The 12,998-nt window shown below is 37.2% G+C and overlaps 1 protein-coding gene across 1 annotated transcript; it reads right to left on the reverse strand.

Moving 5' to 3' along the window:
- Nucleotides 1-829: 829 nt before the first annotated feature.
- On the reverse strand, nt 830-2,494 carry LOC108820061 (uncharacterized). The gene is made up of 3 exons (XM_056997257.1): nt 1,905-2,494; nt 1,156-1,811; nt 830-1,041 (listed from the first exon to the last, which is right to left on the reverse strand). Exons 1-3 carry the CDS (start codon nt 2,492-2,494, stop codon nt 830-832), a joined length of 1,458 nt encoding a protein of 485 aa, XP_056853237.1.
- Between the last annotated feature and the right edge of the window lie 10,504 nt (nt 2,495-12,998).

Below are 12,998 nucleotides of genomic sequence, written 5' to 3' on the forward strand. Positions count from 1 at the left end.
GCCCCATGAGTCCTATTGTCCTAGATTGATTGAAAGCTTGTTCCTTTATTGCATCTTAGCATAGTTCTAGTTCGCATCATCATTCAAAACCTGTTTGCACTTAGATTAAGCATAGATTTGTATTCTCAGTGCATTGAAATCACATAGGATTGGTTCGACATCTCACATACTACTTCATTTGATAGGGACCTGAAAATTCTTGTTATCAATATCCAATCTGAGAAGTCCTTAAGATCTTTTGCCTCAGTTGTTGTCAAACAACCAGATAACAACCGCATATTCTTTGTGAGTTTAAGAACTTTACAGTGCTCCCATAGATAAGAAGAATTCAATGTTGCCATAACAATGTCTGCCCGACCACCTCCATTTATTACTGGTAGAATCTGCCTAAAATCTCCTCCAAAAACAACAACTTTTCCACCAAAATGCTTGTTTCTGTGTTTTCCAACAATATCAGTCAGACTTCTATCCAAAGCTTCGAAACAATGCTTGTTCATCATAGGTGCTTCATCCCATATAATCAGCGATGCTTCTTTTATTAGATTAGCTTGATCTGTTCCATGAGCTATAACACACGTTGAAAACTCATCGGGATTAAGAGGTATCCCAAATCTTGAGTGAGCAGTCCTACCACCAGGTAACAACAAAGAAGCGATTCCACTCGATGCAACATTAAGAACAATATCTCCTTTGGATCTAATTGCTGCTGATAGTAAATTCCAAAGGAAAATTTTACCAGTCCCACCAAATCCATAGACAAAAAATGTCCCTCCTATTCCTTTAGTGAAAGCATCAAGAATCTCATCAAATATTCTCCTTTGTTGATCTGTCATCTTTGGGACATCTCTTTCAAGGGTTTCCAACAATGCTTCGCGTGAATACTACGCTCATCTAGTATAAGAACATTTGAATCGCTAGTACTTGATTGTGGAACCTTTGGCATATTAGTAAATCTCTCAAGTGAATCCCCATTGTGCTTCAAAAGCTTTTCAATCTCTTGTAAAGCATAGTTTTTCTTCTCCTCATCACTCAACACAAGTCCTAGAAAAATAAAAACAGAAACTGATTTTAACAACACTAACAACTCACGATAGAAATATGTCCACATATATATGAATATAAATTTTTAAATAGTTAGTAACAGTAAAGATTTACCTGGTCGATTGAAATATATTCTTCGGTTAAACTCAATATCTTCAGATAAACACTCCCATGTGTGTTCCCAAACATTCTCCGGTGATGATAAACTGTCATTATTAAGCATCATAGCAAAACACTGCCGTAAATCACTCACAGAGCTATCATAACTTCTCCTCAACAGATCATCAATGTACTCGTGATCATCATCTAATAAGCCACGTGCAGCACATATTTTTTTGTAACTTTCATAAAGAACATCTTCAAAAGTTTTTATATCCTCATAACATGTAGGACCTCTTACAATGTTCACCAATACCCGGAGATAATATGGATCTTCCTGTTTACGTGGAGCATAGTTAATCCTCCCAAGAGCAAATCCCCTTTTCCTTCTGTGAAATTTCTTCTTACTCTTATCGTAAGTAAAGAAGTTTGGTATCTGGGCATATGTGAGGGTTTTAGCAAGTGAATCGATCTTATTCAACTCAAACCATGCTAAGAACATTGTATTCTCAATGAGCTTACGACTAAGCACTGCCTCCATCTTATCTTTACCTCTAAATATAACATGTTGTTTTCCAGGCAGATGAAAACTAAGCTTCTCTACTGCAGTAGATCGATAATGAATTGGAAAACTGAAAGTTCTCCAGCCACCTTCACAGGCAGAAACATATCTAAAACAAACAAAAAATATGTTAAAAAACGCCATATATATATTGAATAAGGTTCAACGAAATGAAATGAAACAAAAAACATTTTTTTATTACCTGCAATGAAAGAAATCTTTGAATTCATCCTTTTTTTTCTCCACACTACCGTCCACACTTCCCATCTGGTTCATAACAACATGGTCAGGAGGTTCCATAGCAACCGTAACACGATCTTGACCTTTATTAATATACTTAAATAAGTATTTAATTGAGCCGGCTTGGTTGCACCATTCAACATTAATGTGAGCTCGGTAACGAAGAGAGAGTTCCTTATTGTAAGGAATAAACCATTGATTATCACATTTCATTCCACTCTTCTCGACATAGTTTTCCTCTTGCTCAAGCCTTCTATATACCGGAAACCCATCTCTATTAATGGTAGTCCTTTCTGCATATGGTTTAGGATAACCCTTAGAGCATAATCCATTCTCAATGCATGGAGAATTCATATTCGCAGCTCCACATGGTCCATGCATCATCATATCTTTAACAACATTATAGAGATCAGGCTCTGTTGATTTATTAGGGATTTCCGCAGAGATAATCTTGTCTATATCATCTGTGGTTGGAAGCTTGTAGTTGGGATGCATGAACAGAAGTATGTGTGCATGAGGTAGACCACGTTTCTGAAACTCTATTGTGTACATTGCTGTAAAAAAAAATTATTAGTAAATATTAAAAATTAAATAAGTGATATATTAGATATAGGAACTGAAACTTACATGAGACTGTCTTCCCAAGAATGTGTTTTTTTTGTTAAATCATCCATCAACGATTCAATTTTCATTTTGAATATCCTACAAAGAACTTCGGGTCTGTCTTCTGACAACAACTTTCTAGACTTAAGGAATCTGGTGAGCTCTGGCTATTTAGGATTGCATGTAAAGGTGATGAAAAGATCAGGAAATCCAAAATGCTTACAAATGGTCATAGCATCCAAATAATTATTCTTCATGTATCGAGGACCACCAGTGAATGAAGCTGGCAAAACAAATTCGGTCCCTTGTTCATTCATATTAGTCTTACCAGCATTTTCTGACTCTTTAATAGAGTCAAAACTGTCAGATCGCAAAGACTTCTGATTCAACTTAAGATAGCGTAGACGATTTGACTCTATAGTGGTGTACGCATCTACCAAGAACTGCTGAAATAGACGTCTAGCATGAAGGAGATGTCTCGATTCATTCTTGCGTTCGTGAAGACGGTATGCAAAGAATTGCCTCATACTAATTGTAGCTTTCTTCTGTTTTTTGGTAGCTTCAGTAACACCTTTCTTAATCCCAAGCCTGAAACCATCTTCTCCATATGTGAACAATAGAGGATATTGAAGTGCTAGATAGGAAGCATGAATTTCATTAATTCTAAAAAGCTTTCATGAGTGTCGCTGGAGCACTATATCTCTTTTATCCATATCCATATTAAAATCTCCAGGAATTAGTGCAGCCACTTCAGATGCCGTAGGTGTGTTATAGGTTCTTCCATCGCTGAGCCTATCACTAATAATCCTCATGTGAAACGCATCATCAGGATTTGTATCAAATCGTTCTCTGGCAGACCTAAACTGCTTAACATAGGGATTCACTTCATTCAACATTTTCATCAAAACCTCGATGATTTCTTCCTTCAAAGTATCACTTTTTTTTACTTGTCCATTCAAGCTACTCTTGCTGTAAAATAAAGAAAAAACAGCAAAATTAGAACACTAAAAAAATTTAAATCGAATATGTAAAAATACGGTTCAAAGCAAATTTGGTTACCTCAAACAGTTGCTTCTGTTTTTCACTTCATTAACAGTGTCAGCTATGTACATTTGTCCAAATTTAGCATTATTACCATCTTCTGGTCTCAAACTCCCCAGAAGATGGTAATTTTCTCCGTGCAACTGAAACATATCTGGACCAACCCCTTTCTTCACAGACCTTTCAACTTTTCCTCCAAGTGAAGTAAATGAGAAAACCATATTATAAGGTCTCAGATTTTTCTGAAAATGTTTGCTTAGCTTGTCATCACCCATCATCAATTTTTTCAGTGCTTCTGGTGGTTCTTTTAGAAGGGGCAGCACAACCTGACCTTGCCCACAACATAGAGTAAAAGAAGGAGTTGTGTATTTCTGCGCGTTCTCCATACCACATAATAGCACCACAATGGGAACATGTACACGATGGATCACCCTCATCTATATAGTCTGTTCCAACTAAAAAAAAGACAAATGTACTTTTATCAAGATAACAAATACAAACATAATGAAAAACATAAATTTTGAATATCTCATATACCTTTGGATTTAGACATAAATCCCTTTTAAGAGGTTTTGTTTTTCTTTTCGTCTCATTCCTACACTGATTTGTTATATTCACGTTGGACACATCTAAGTCGGCATCATCATTTTCAGAGTCTGTACTTTCTATTGAGCTAACATCAAACTCTAGGTCAGCATCAATTTCTTCAATTATTCCTGTACCATTTCAAATAGGTCAGATCAGACATAGAAAATTTAATCTGTAAGAAAAAAGAAGTATCTCAAATATATATTCACTAATCACCTTCGTAATCAAGATCATAATCATTCATTTCTTCTTCATCACCTTCAATGTCATAATCGTGAAGCTTACCAGATGTTTTTTCAATCTCATTTTCGAGATTAAAATCTATACTGGTAATCACATCTTCAACTGAATTTTTGTTATGTCGTTGCTTTCTCTTGTTTGGATTCAGTCTGGTAGAAGCTACCAAAAAAAAAATCAGAACAAATATAACCAACAATATTTTTTTGTTTGAAAAGCTAAAATAGTAATACATATCTATATTCTTACATGATATAGTAGTAAAACAACTTCTCTGCTCTGTAGTTTTTTTAGATTGGTTTGACTCAACTGACACACCTGCAACCATCCTGTGTTTTATATTTGTTCATATGTAAAAATGCAAGTTTAAATGCCAAAATAGACTTACCAAGAACACATCTACGTTTGTTACTTGGAGTTTTTGGTGTGCTTGTACACAGACCTTCTTGGGTGAAAAGTGTTTGATCTATATTAGTAATGTCACTCAGAGCTGGTCTTTTCTTATTTCTCTGTAGACCGTTATTTGGTTTGCGCATTGGGTGTTTCTCTGCTAGGTTTTATCTCTCTCTACACAATGAAAAAAACACTAGATATAATAGTACTTTGCGGTTTTATAAGATAAGAATACACCCAATCCTCTTTTTATTTACATATTGTGACTCTAACCTGATAAAGATGTCAAACAGCTTCTTTGCAGAGGAGTATTTTCATCATTGTTTGACAGGAAATTAACCCCTGCAACCAAGATTCAGAAACAAATTTAATATTTAAAATATATAATTTTAAAGATGAAAAACATGTTTTTATCAAAATATTTACCTTTAACACATCTGCGTTTGCTAATTGGGGTTCTTGGTGTGTTGGTAATAAGTGCTTCAATCACATTATCGTACTCAGAAATTGGTTTAGGATCCAGACCATCAAAAATCCTTTTAAAACAGAAGAGATAGCAATAGATGAGTGGACATTCGTTTGGCTTATGTTCTTCATGCTTGAAATCGATTTTTGTTGCAGCTTTGTTTTATCTTTCGACATCTCTCTTTTTCTCTTCATAATTTGGAGCGTGGGGAAAACAAAAACCTTACTATGTTTTGATTGTTCTTTGAAATGAGGATTTTTAATATATTTTCAAGATCTTCAATATTCCTTTTTAGCACAAAGATAGTTGTTAGTTAATTCTTTATAGTTTAACTTATGGTAACAGAATATATTTGCTGAGAATCTTAATAAATAAATCGATTTAACATTATATTTGTACAGTTTTTAAATATTAGATATGTTCCAAAAATATTTATGATCGATTCTTATATAATTTGTTTATAGAATCATTTGGAATGGAAGTTCGAAGAGAGAGCCAAATGGATGTTGGTGACAGGCGAGAATATTGTTTTAATGAAGGCATAAACAGGTATTCTGTCAATGAAACCTTTGATTTTATAACGATTTTTGAGTTTGGGTTAATTATAGAGTGTCATAAGCTAAGTTGCTGGTTAGATAGAAGTTAGTTTCGAGTTTTCAATAATTCAATCTAGAGACCAATCACGATAGCTGATAAAAGAAAAGTACTTGTTGACACGTTTGGTGGTAAAACCCAAGTTTATTGAATCAAAATAACTGGAATAAGAAAAGTACTAAAAAATAGCAATGCAAAAATCACACAAATAATCCAAAAAACATAAAAAAAAACCAAAAGAAACAAATCGCCAAGGTATTCCTCACAAAACTAATCTTCCTTTTACTTCTCCATCTTCATTTTCTTAACACAAAGCTTCTTAGATGTCGAATTCTTGTCATTAAGCTCAGCATCTCCATCCTTACGCTTAGAGAAAGGTGTTGAAACATCTGATGAACTCTCTTTGTTATGATCAATCAAACAAACCTAATTAAAAACTAATCAGAATCGGAATATACATATACATATTAATGAGGTTATAATATAACATTCTCCAAACCTCTCCAGTTGAAAGAGTATCTGAAATGGTCTCAATCAGAGACACTGGTTCTGAGAGTGATTCTATCCTTTGAATGTGATCTCCAGACCAGACCTCAGAGACCTTAAAGGTATCTGATCCACTGGTTACATTATCACTTTTGATGGAAATACCAAAGCAAAACGATTTTCCAACCAAATTTTGGATTTGAACAGGAATAATATCTGGGTCTTCAATCTGCAAATAAAAACATATATCTATATTATTAAAACTCTTTAAAAAAATGATCTTTTTTAATATTAGTACTGGTCAAAAATTACCTCAGCATATGACCCATCCCAAAGTTCAACAGCTTTATCACCAATAATAGTTCTAGCCACACTGTCCAGTAACATTAAACGGCATGACCCAGTGTCATCTTTCACTAAGACATGAAGCTTATACCTGCAAAGAGTAAAAATACTAAAATAAGTATCAAGAAAACGTAATTATACAATAAGTAAAAATAATAATATGTTTAATATTAATATAGTAGACAAAGCAAAGGTCTTTTATTACTTGGGTGCGATATTAGTGATGTTTGCACGACACACATCACAATAGAACTGTGGCTTATCAGTTTCAAGCAACTTTTGATGGCCATTCCTACCAACCCTAGTGGTACGTCGGTTATGCCTCACACATCCAAAATAGAACCAACCCCTATCTGTGTCTATGGCTTCAATTGTACACAATATTTTGCAGGGCTCAGCCTTAATGGTTAAACAAAAAAGTTTCTGTAAACATATAATAATAGGACTTTCATAATCTAAATAAAAATATTTTCTTTTTGTTAAGTTACCTCAACAGCAAGACATATCTCAGAAATTGATTTAATGTCAACCTCATTCCAATCATCAACAACTGGTGCCATTATCTTATTTTCATCGCTTTTAGCCAAAAGAGCTAAGGGTAGAGCATCACTTTCGGTCATCCTGAAAATGAACATAGTTACTGTTAGCTTCTAATATTTAAAAAACGACAACTATATACTTAAAAAACTCACTTCTGTCTGAACTCAATAGCTTCCTCAATGGTTGGGTTAAGCATCAAAAGTGATGTATCAAAAGCATTGGTGATTTGCACTTCACCTATAATCCAAAAGGTATGAGCGGATTAGTAAAAATCTAGAGACAGTGATAAGTTTAAGGTCAAAAATCTAAATAACAATGTGTCTACCTCTGAAGTTATTGATTTTGGCAAAGCGTATCAAGCAGATTACAGTTCCATCTGTTGATTCCTCCATATGCGATTCTATTTGATCAGCGTAGGATCCCCATAAGCAACATGGAAGTTCATTCCCACTATATATGCATATAGAAACAGTCAAGTATTATAGGACACATCAGAAACATGTCAAAACAATGCAAAAGGAAAAAAAGTATATACCTTGTATCACGCAAACAAAACTGCACTCCCTTTCTATTCTCCCCGGTTGTTAATTGACACATTCTCACTTCTCCAAGATCGACCATTTGACCCATAACATCTGATTAAGTCAGAGAATAAAATTAAGTAAGTATAAAGTGTTACCAAATAGCAATAGGAGAATCGTTTTGTGTACATACCAATTAGAAAAAAGCTTCACACTTTCTGTTTCCAATATCCTCGTAACTTGACAGAGATAGGAAGTTATTCTCATTACGGTAATCAGTACGTCTGATCACGGTATCTCCGATGATGGTGATTTTGTATTGAAATTTGGATGGTCTATATTGACCTCCTTCAGCAGATATCTTAAAGTTCTCGACCTCTTTCCATTCTCCTAGCTGTAAATCGCGTTGAACACGATACATCAGATTTCGTTTGCATGATGCATGAATTTTTTGACCCTGCAAAAACGTAGTATTAGATTGATTTAACCATTGTAATTTGACCTCAAACTAATAATAGTTTATAGAAACTATTTTCATTTACCGTTTCATCTGTGAATATTAACTCAAGAGATTCTCCTCCATAGGTAGTCTTTGTTTTCCACGAATGAAGAAGCTTCAGACGAACTCGCCATTCTTCTTTGTAAGGCTTGAGATCTTTGATAAAAACTATTTTTCTATTCGCAGACATTTTTGTTTTTGAGTTCTGTGTCGATGTTAGGAACGTATTAGATTCTGTATATATAGATGACTGAATAATTAGGTTAATAGAAGTTATGGCGTGGTGAGATCATTTGCGAATATTATCTGCGTTAGATATTTTAACTAGTTGATATCTTTTGTAATTAATATTGGAGTAGTTTCTTAATTTTGTTATATATTGACGCAGATTATGGTAACAAATTAAGTTGGGATCCGACAGAAATTATGAAGGAAGGTAACAGGGAAAAAAATTAATATCTTGGTTACCAAGTTGCGTGGAAAGAAAGGCACTCTGAGTGAATTAGTTAAGATTTTCCTTCTATATTCTGTGCTTTTAATGATTTCTTTTTATTCATAAGTTTTGTTATATGTTCCGCAGATTATGGTAACTAATTAGGTTTGGATCCGACAGCAATGATGAGGCAAGATAATAGAGTAAAAAGATATTGAACTTGGAGAAAAAGAAACGTGGAAAGAAATGTAAGCAATAAATAATTAGATAAGAATATTAATTATCAAATCTTTTCAAAAATATAGGAATGATATTTTACTTATTTGCTTATAACTGTCCACGCAAACTATGGTAACCATAAGATATTATGAGAATCCCATCTTAATATTTTCCACGATTTATATGAAGATATCTATAAATTAAGGTATATTCGGTTGTTTAAATATTTGAACTTAATTTATCCATTTTAAAAATATTATGAAACCGAGGTTTATAAATATTGATATTTAGGTTGTTGAAGATTATAGTAACTAAATAAGAAGGGATGTAATTTTAAATTTGAGTCAAGATAATATAACAATGTCAATACATCAGTAATATTATTAAATCAATACTATTGTAAATATATAGGAATCGTTTATAAATATATTTTATTGATTAAAAACCTCATTAAAGGAAAAGTACTGAAGAACAATGCAAAATTAAAAAAAAAAAACTGGAACCAACATGAAAAAAAACCAAAACAAAAACAAACTCCTCATAACATGACATAACTAATAGTCCTCTGTTTTCTCCATTTTGATGTTCTTAGCACATAACTTCTTGGATGTGTGATTCATGTCATTAAGATCAGTATCTCCTTCCTTACGTTTACAGAAACGTGTTGAAACATCTTCAGATGAACTCTCTTTTTTTTTGATCAATCAAACCAACCTATTAAAGGAAAAAACTTTAATGTATAAACAAATCTCATTCTTCTATTATTGAAGTTATTATTTTTTTTTGAACAAACCTTCATTGAAACTTCAAATGTTTTACATAATAAGAGAAGAGAGAGCTGCCTTAGCTAAGGAATCAGCCTCAGAGTTTTCTAAGCGAGGAATAAACTGAAAGGAGATAGATTCAAGGGAGGTACATAACACATGAATGTCATGTAACAGACCTTGAAGCTCGATACACTTTCCACCTGAGGCGAGTAATGTAACGAGTGTCTTGGAGTCCGAGAAGAGGGTGAGGGCTCGGGATCCAGACGAAATGGCTGCAACCAGGGCAGCTTTAACCGCGAGCGTTTCTGCAGTCAGAGCAGAAGCGACATGTCGTCGGTTTGTAGATTCTTGTGTGCGTGATCCAGTATCATGGTTACTGAAAATCCATCCCATTCCACCATTGCCAGATCTAACATCCCAAGCTGCATCCACAAAGCAAGCTAGTCCAGGCGTTGCTACAGAAGGGGAGCGAGACTTACGAGTAGAGACCTGTTGGTTGGAGGGAATCTTGGAGCATTTTTGCGCTTCACGCCATGCTTTGGCTTCTTTAAGTGCCCTGAGAACAACTTCTTCCTCAGATAGAGAGAGGTTCTCAAACATAAGCTTATTACGGCTAAACCACAGATACCAAAGGAGCCAAGGATGAATCGGATTTGAGACTCCCGTAGGGGGAAGGCAGGTGATTCTCGTGGCTGCTTGAAGGAGCATGATAACCGTGGTAATCTCATGAGAGGGTTTGAGGTTAGCTGGGAGGAGGTCCCAAACCCGAACAGCGTAGGGGCACTGGAGAAAGACGTGAAGTGCAGTCTCTGTAGCACCACAACGTTTGCAAGTACCATCAGCCATAATGCCCCTAGCAATAAGATTAGCTCCCACCGAGAGAGCGTTATTTCCAATTCTCCACAGAAGATGTTTCAGTTTTGGGGAGGTAGAGACGTTCCACACACATTGGTTCCACTTGAAGGACTGATCGCGAATAGGTGTGACATTTAGCTTGGAGAGAGCATACCCAGTTTTAGTGGAGTAGGCTCCTGATTTTTCCGGGATCCAAACCCTGTCATCACTCATACCAAGGGAGCTCGGGTTCAAACGGAGGATTTCCTGCTCATGAAATGGTAGGTGAAGGCGAATGGCAGGGAGATTCCACTCTGTGGAGTTAGGTAGGAACAGGTCCTGCACGTAAAGATCCATGGAGGCTAAGGTTGGGGGACCCATCGGTCTGGTCGGAGTATCTAATGATAGCCGGGGTTCCTTTCAGAGATTGATCGCTTTGCCATTGCCCACCACCCAGCCCATTCCTTTCTTCAATACTTCGCGCGCAGCCAACAGACCTCTCCAGCCATGAGAGGCTGAGCTTGGTGTAGTGCACTCCATAAAGGAGTAGGTATGGCAATATTTGCCCAGTAAGGTTTGAGCGAGGAGAGAGGTTGGTTCCGTAAGTAGTCGCTTAAGCTATCTTCGCAATTAGAGCATCATTGAAGATCTCAATTTCCCTAAAGCCAAGTCCACCCGCAGACTTCGGGAGAGTGAGACGGTCCCAAGAGATCCAGCTCATCTTTCTGAGACTTGGTTTCGAATCCCACCAGAACCGAGTGAAGACCGACTGGATTTGCTTGCACAGCGAGACGGGAAGCTTAAAACAGGACACAGCATATGAGGGCATTGCGGCCAGCACCGCTTTGAGAAGTACTTGCTTCCCAGCGCCCGAGAGAAAGCTCGTTGTCCAGCTATGTGATCTCTGCCTGATCTTGTCTACAATGCTCGCAAAAATGTCTCGTTTCCTGCGGCCAAAGTCCTCCGGTAGACCTAGATATTTGCCAATACCACCTTCTTTCTCAATGTGGAGCTGAAGCTTAACCCGTTTCCTTGGAGGAGAAGGTGATGGTTGACTTCAAGAGGTTAATCATCTGCCCTGAAGTGTTGCCATATCGCGTGAGGATGCTCTGGAGAGTGGTACAACTCGCGTGGTCCGTCCGACAGAAGAACATGGTATCGTCAGCGAACAAAAGGTGGTTAATAGCCGGGGAGTTACGAGCCACCTTGAGGCCTGGAAGTGAACCACGGAGTTGCGCTTGCTGGCAAAGCTCGGAAAGAACCTCGGTGCATAGGATGAATAGGTATGGGGATAGTGGGTCGCCTTGTCGTATACCTCGAAGTGGTATCACCCGTCCCCGAGGTGATCCATTTATGAGGAAAGAGTAAGAAACCGAATTCACGCACTCCATAATCCAGTCGACCCATGTAGGATCAAAGCCAAAGCACCGAAGAACCTCCTGGAGGAAATGCCACTCTATCCGATCATACGCTTTACTCATGTCAGTTTTAACCGCCACTGAACATTGTTTCTTAGCTTCCGACGTCCGTAGGTAGTGAAGGATATCATGAGTAATTAGCACGTTGTCGGTGATGGCACGACCAGAAACAAACGCAGACTGCTGGGGTGAGATCAAGGACGAGAGGATCGGTTTCAGACGCTTGGTGAGTATCTTTGCTATTATCTTGTAATGTGTAGAACACAAAGCAATGGGCCTATAATCTGAAACCTTCCTTGGACCTTTGATCTTCGGTATGAGGCGCACATGAGTCTCGTTTTGGCGATGGTTGAGTGTACTGGTTTCAAAGAAATGCCTGACCTCTGTAGTAACATCTTCACCAATGATATCCCAAAACGAGTGATAGAAGCCTGCTGAGAATCCGTCTGGCCCCGGTGCCTTGTCGGAATGTATAGAGAAGACCGCGTTTTTGATTTCCTGGTCCGTTGGGATAGCAATAAGGGTCGCATTCATGTCAGGTGAGACCAGCGGCTGAATGACTTCGCGTACTACTTCCAGTCCTTCTCGAGATTGAGAGGTGAAGATGTCCTGGTAGAACTTGGTAATAGTAGCGGTAATAAGAGGTTCTGTGTACACTGCAGTCCCATCTTCCTGTTCTAAGACTGAGAACTTATTTTGGGCCTTTCGGCCCCGGGTTACGGCATGGAAGAAGCCGGTGTTGCGGTCTCCATTTTGCAGCCACTGGATCCTGCTTCGTTGACGCCAGTAGCTCTCCTCTTCCTCATACGCCTTGTTTAGCTCCGAAGAGATTGAGGCAATGAGAACATCATCAGGCGTTGAGTTTGAGAGTGCTTCGTCGAGTGCCTTTTGAGCTGCGATGATACGATTATTGCTATTAAGGCTTTGCTCCTTGGACCGCTCAACAATTTTTGCTCTGACTCTTGAATTTTTTGAGATAAGAGCTTCTCTTTTCTTCTTTTCCCAGGCCTGATCCACCAGTTTTCTGATTGCTGGGTTTTCTTGTAGTCGTCTATCAAATCTGAAGACACCT

Source organism: Raphanus sativus, unplaced genomic scaffold, assembly GCF_000801105.2.
Source record: "Raphanus sativus cultivar WK10039 unplaced genomic scaffold, ASM80110v3 Scaffold0569, whole genome shotgun sequence".
NCBI classification, from domain to species: domain Eukaryota; kingdom Viridiplantae; phylum Streptophyta; class Magnoliopsida; order Brassicales; family Brassicaceae; genus Raphanus; species Raphanus sativus.

Bases quoted from the DNA above. Each gene is read 5' to 3' on its own strand.
- LOC108820061 (XM_056997257.1), bottom strand. From the start codon at position 2,494: ATGTACACAATAGAGTTTCAGAAACGTGGTCTACCTCATGCACACATA. The intron at 1,812-1,904 runs GTAATAAAAAAA...TGTTTGTTTTAG, and splicing joins AAAGATTTCTTTCATTGCAG to ATATGTTTCTGCCTGTGAAG. The intron at 1,042-1,155 runs GTAAATCTTTAC...TTATTTTTCTAG, and splicing joins AATATATTTCAATCGACCAG to GACTTGTGTTGAGTGATGAG.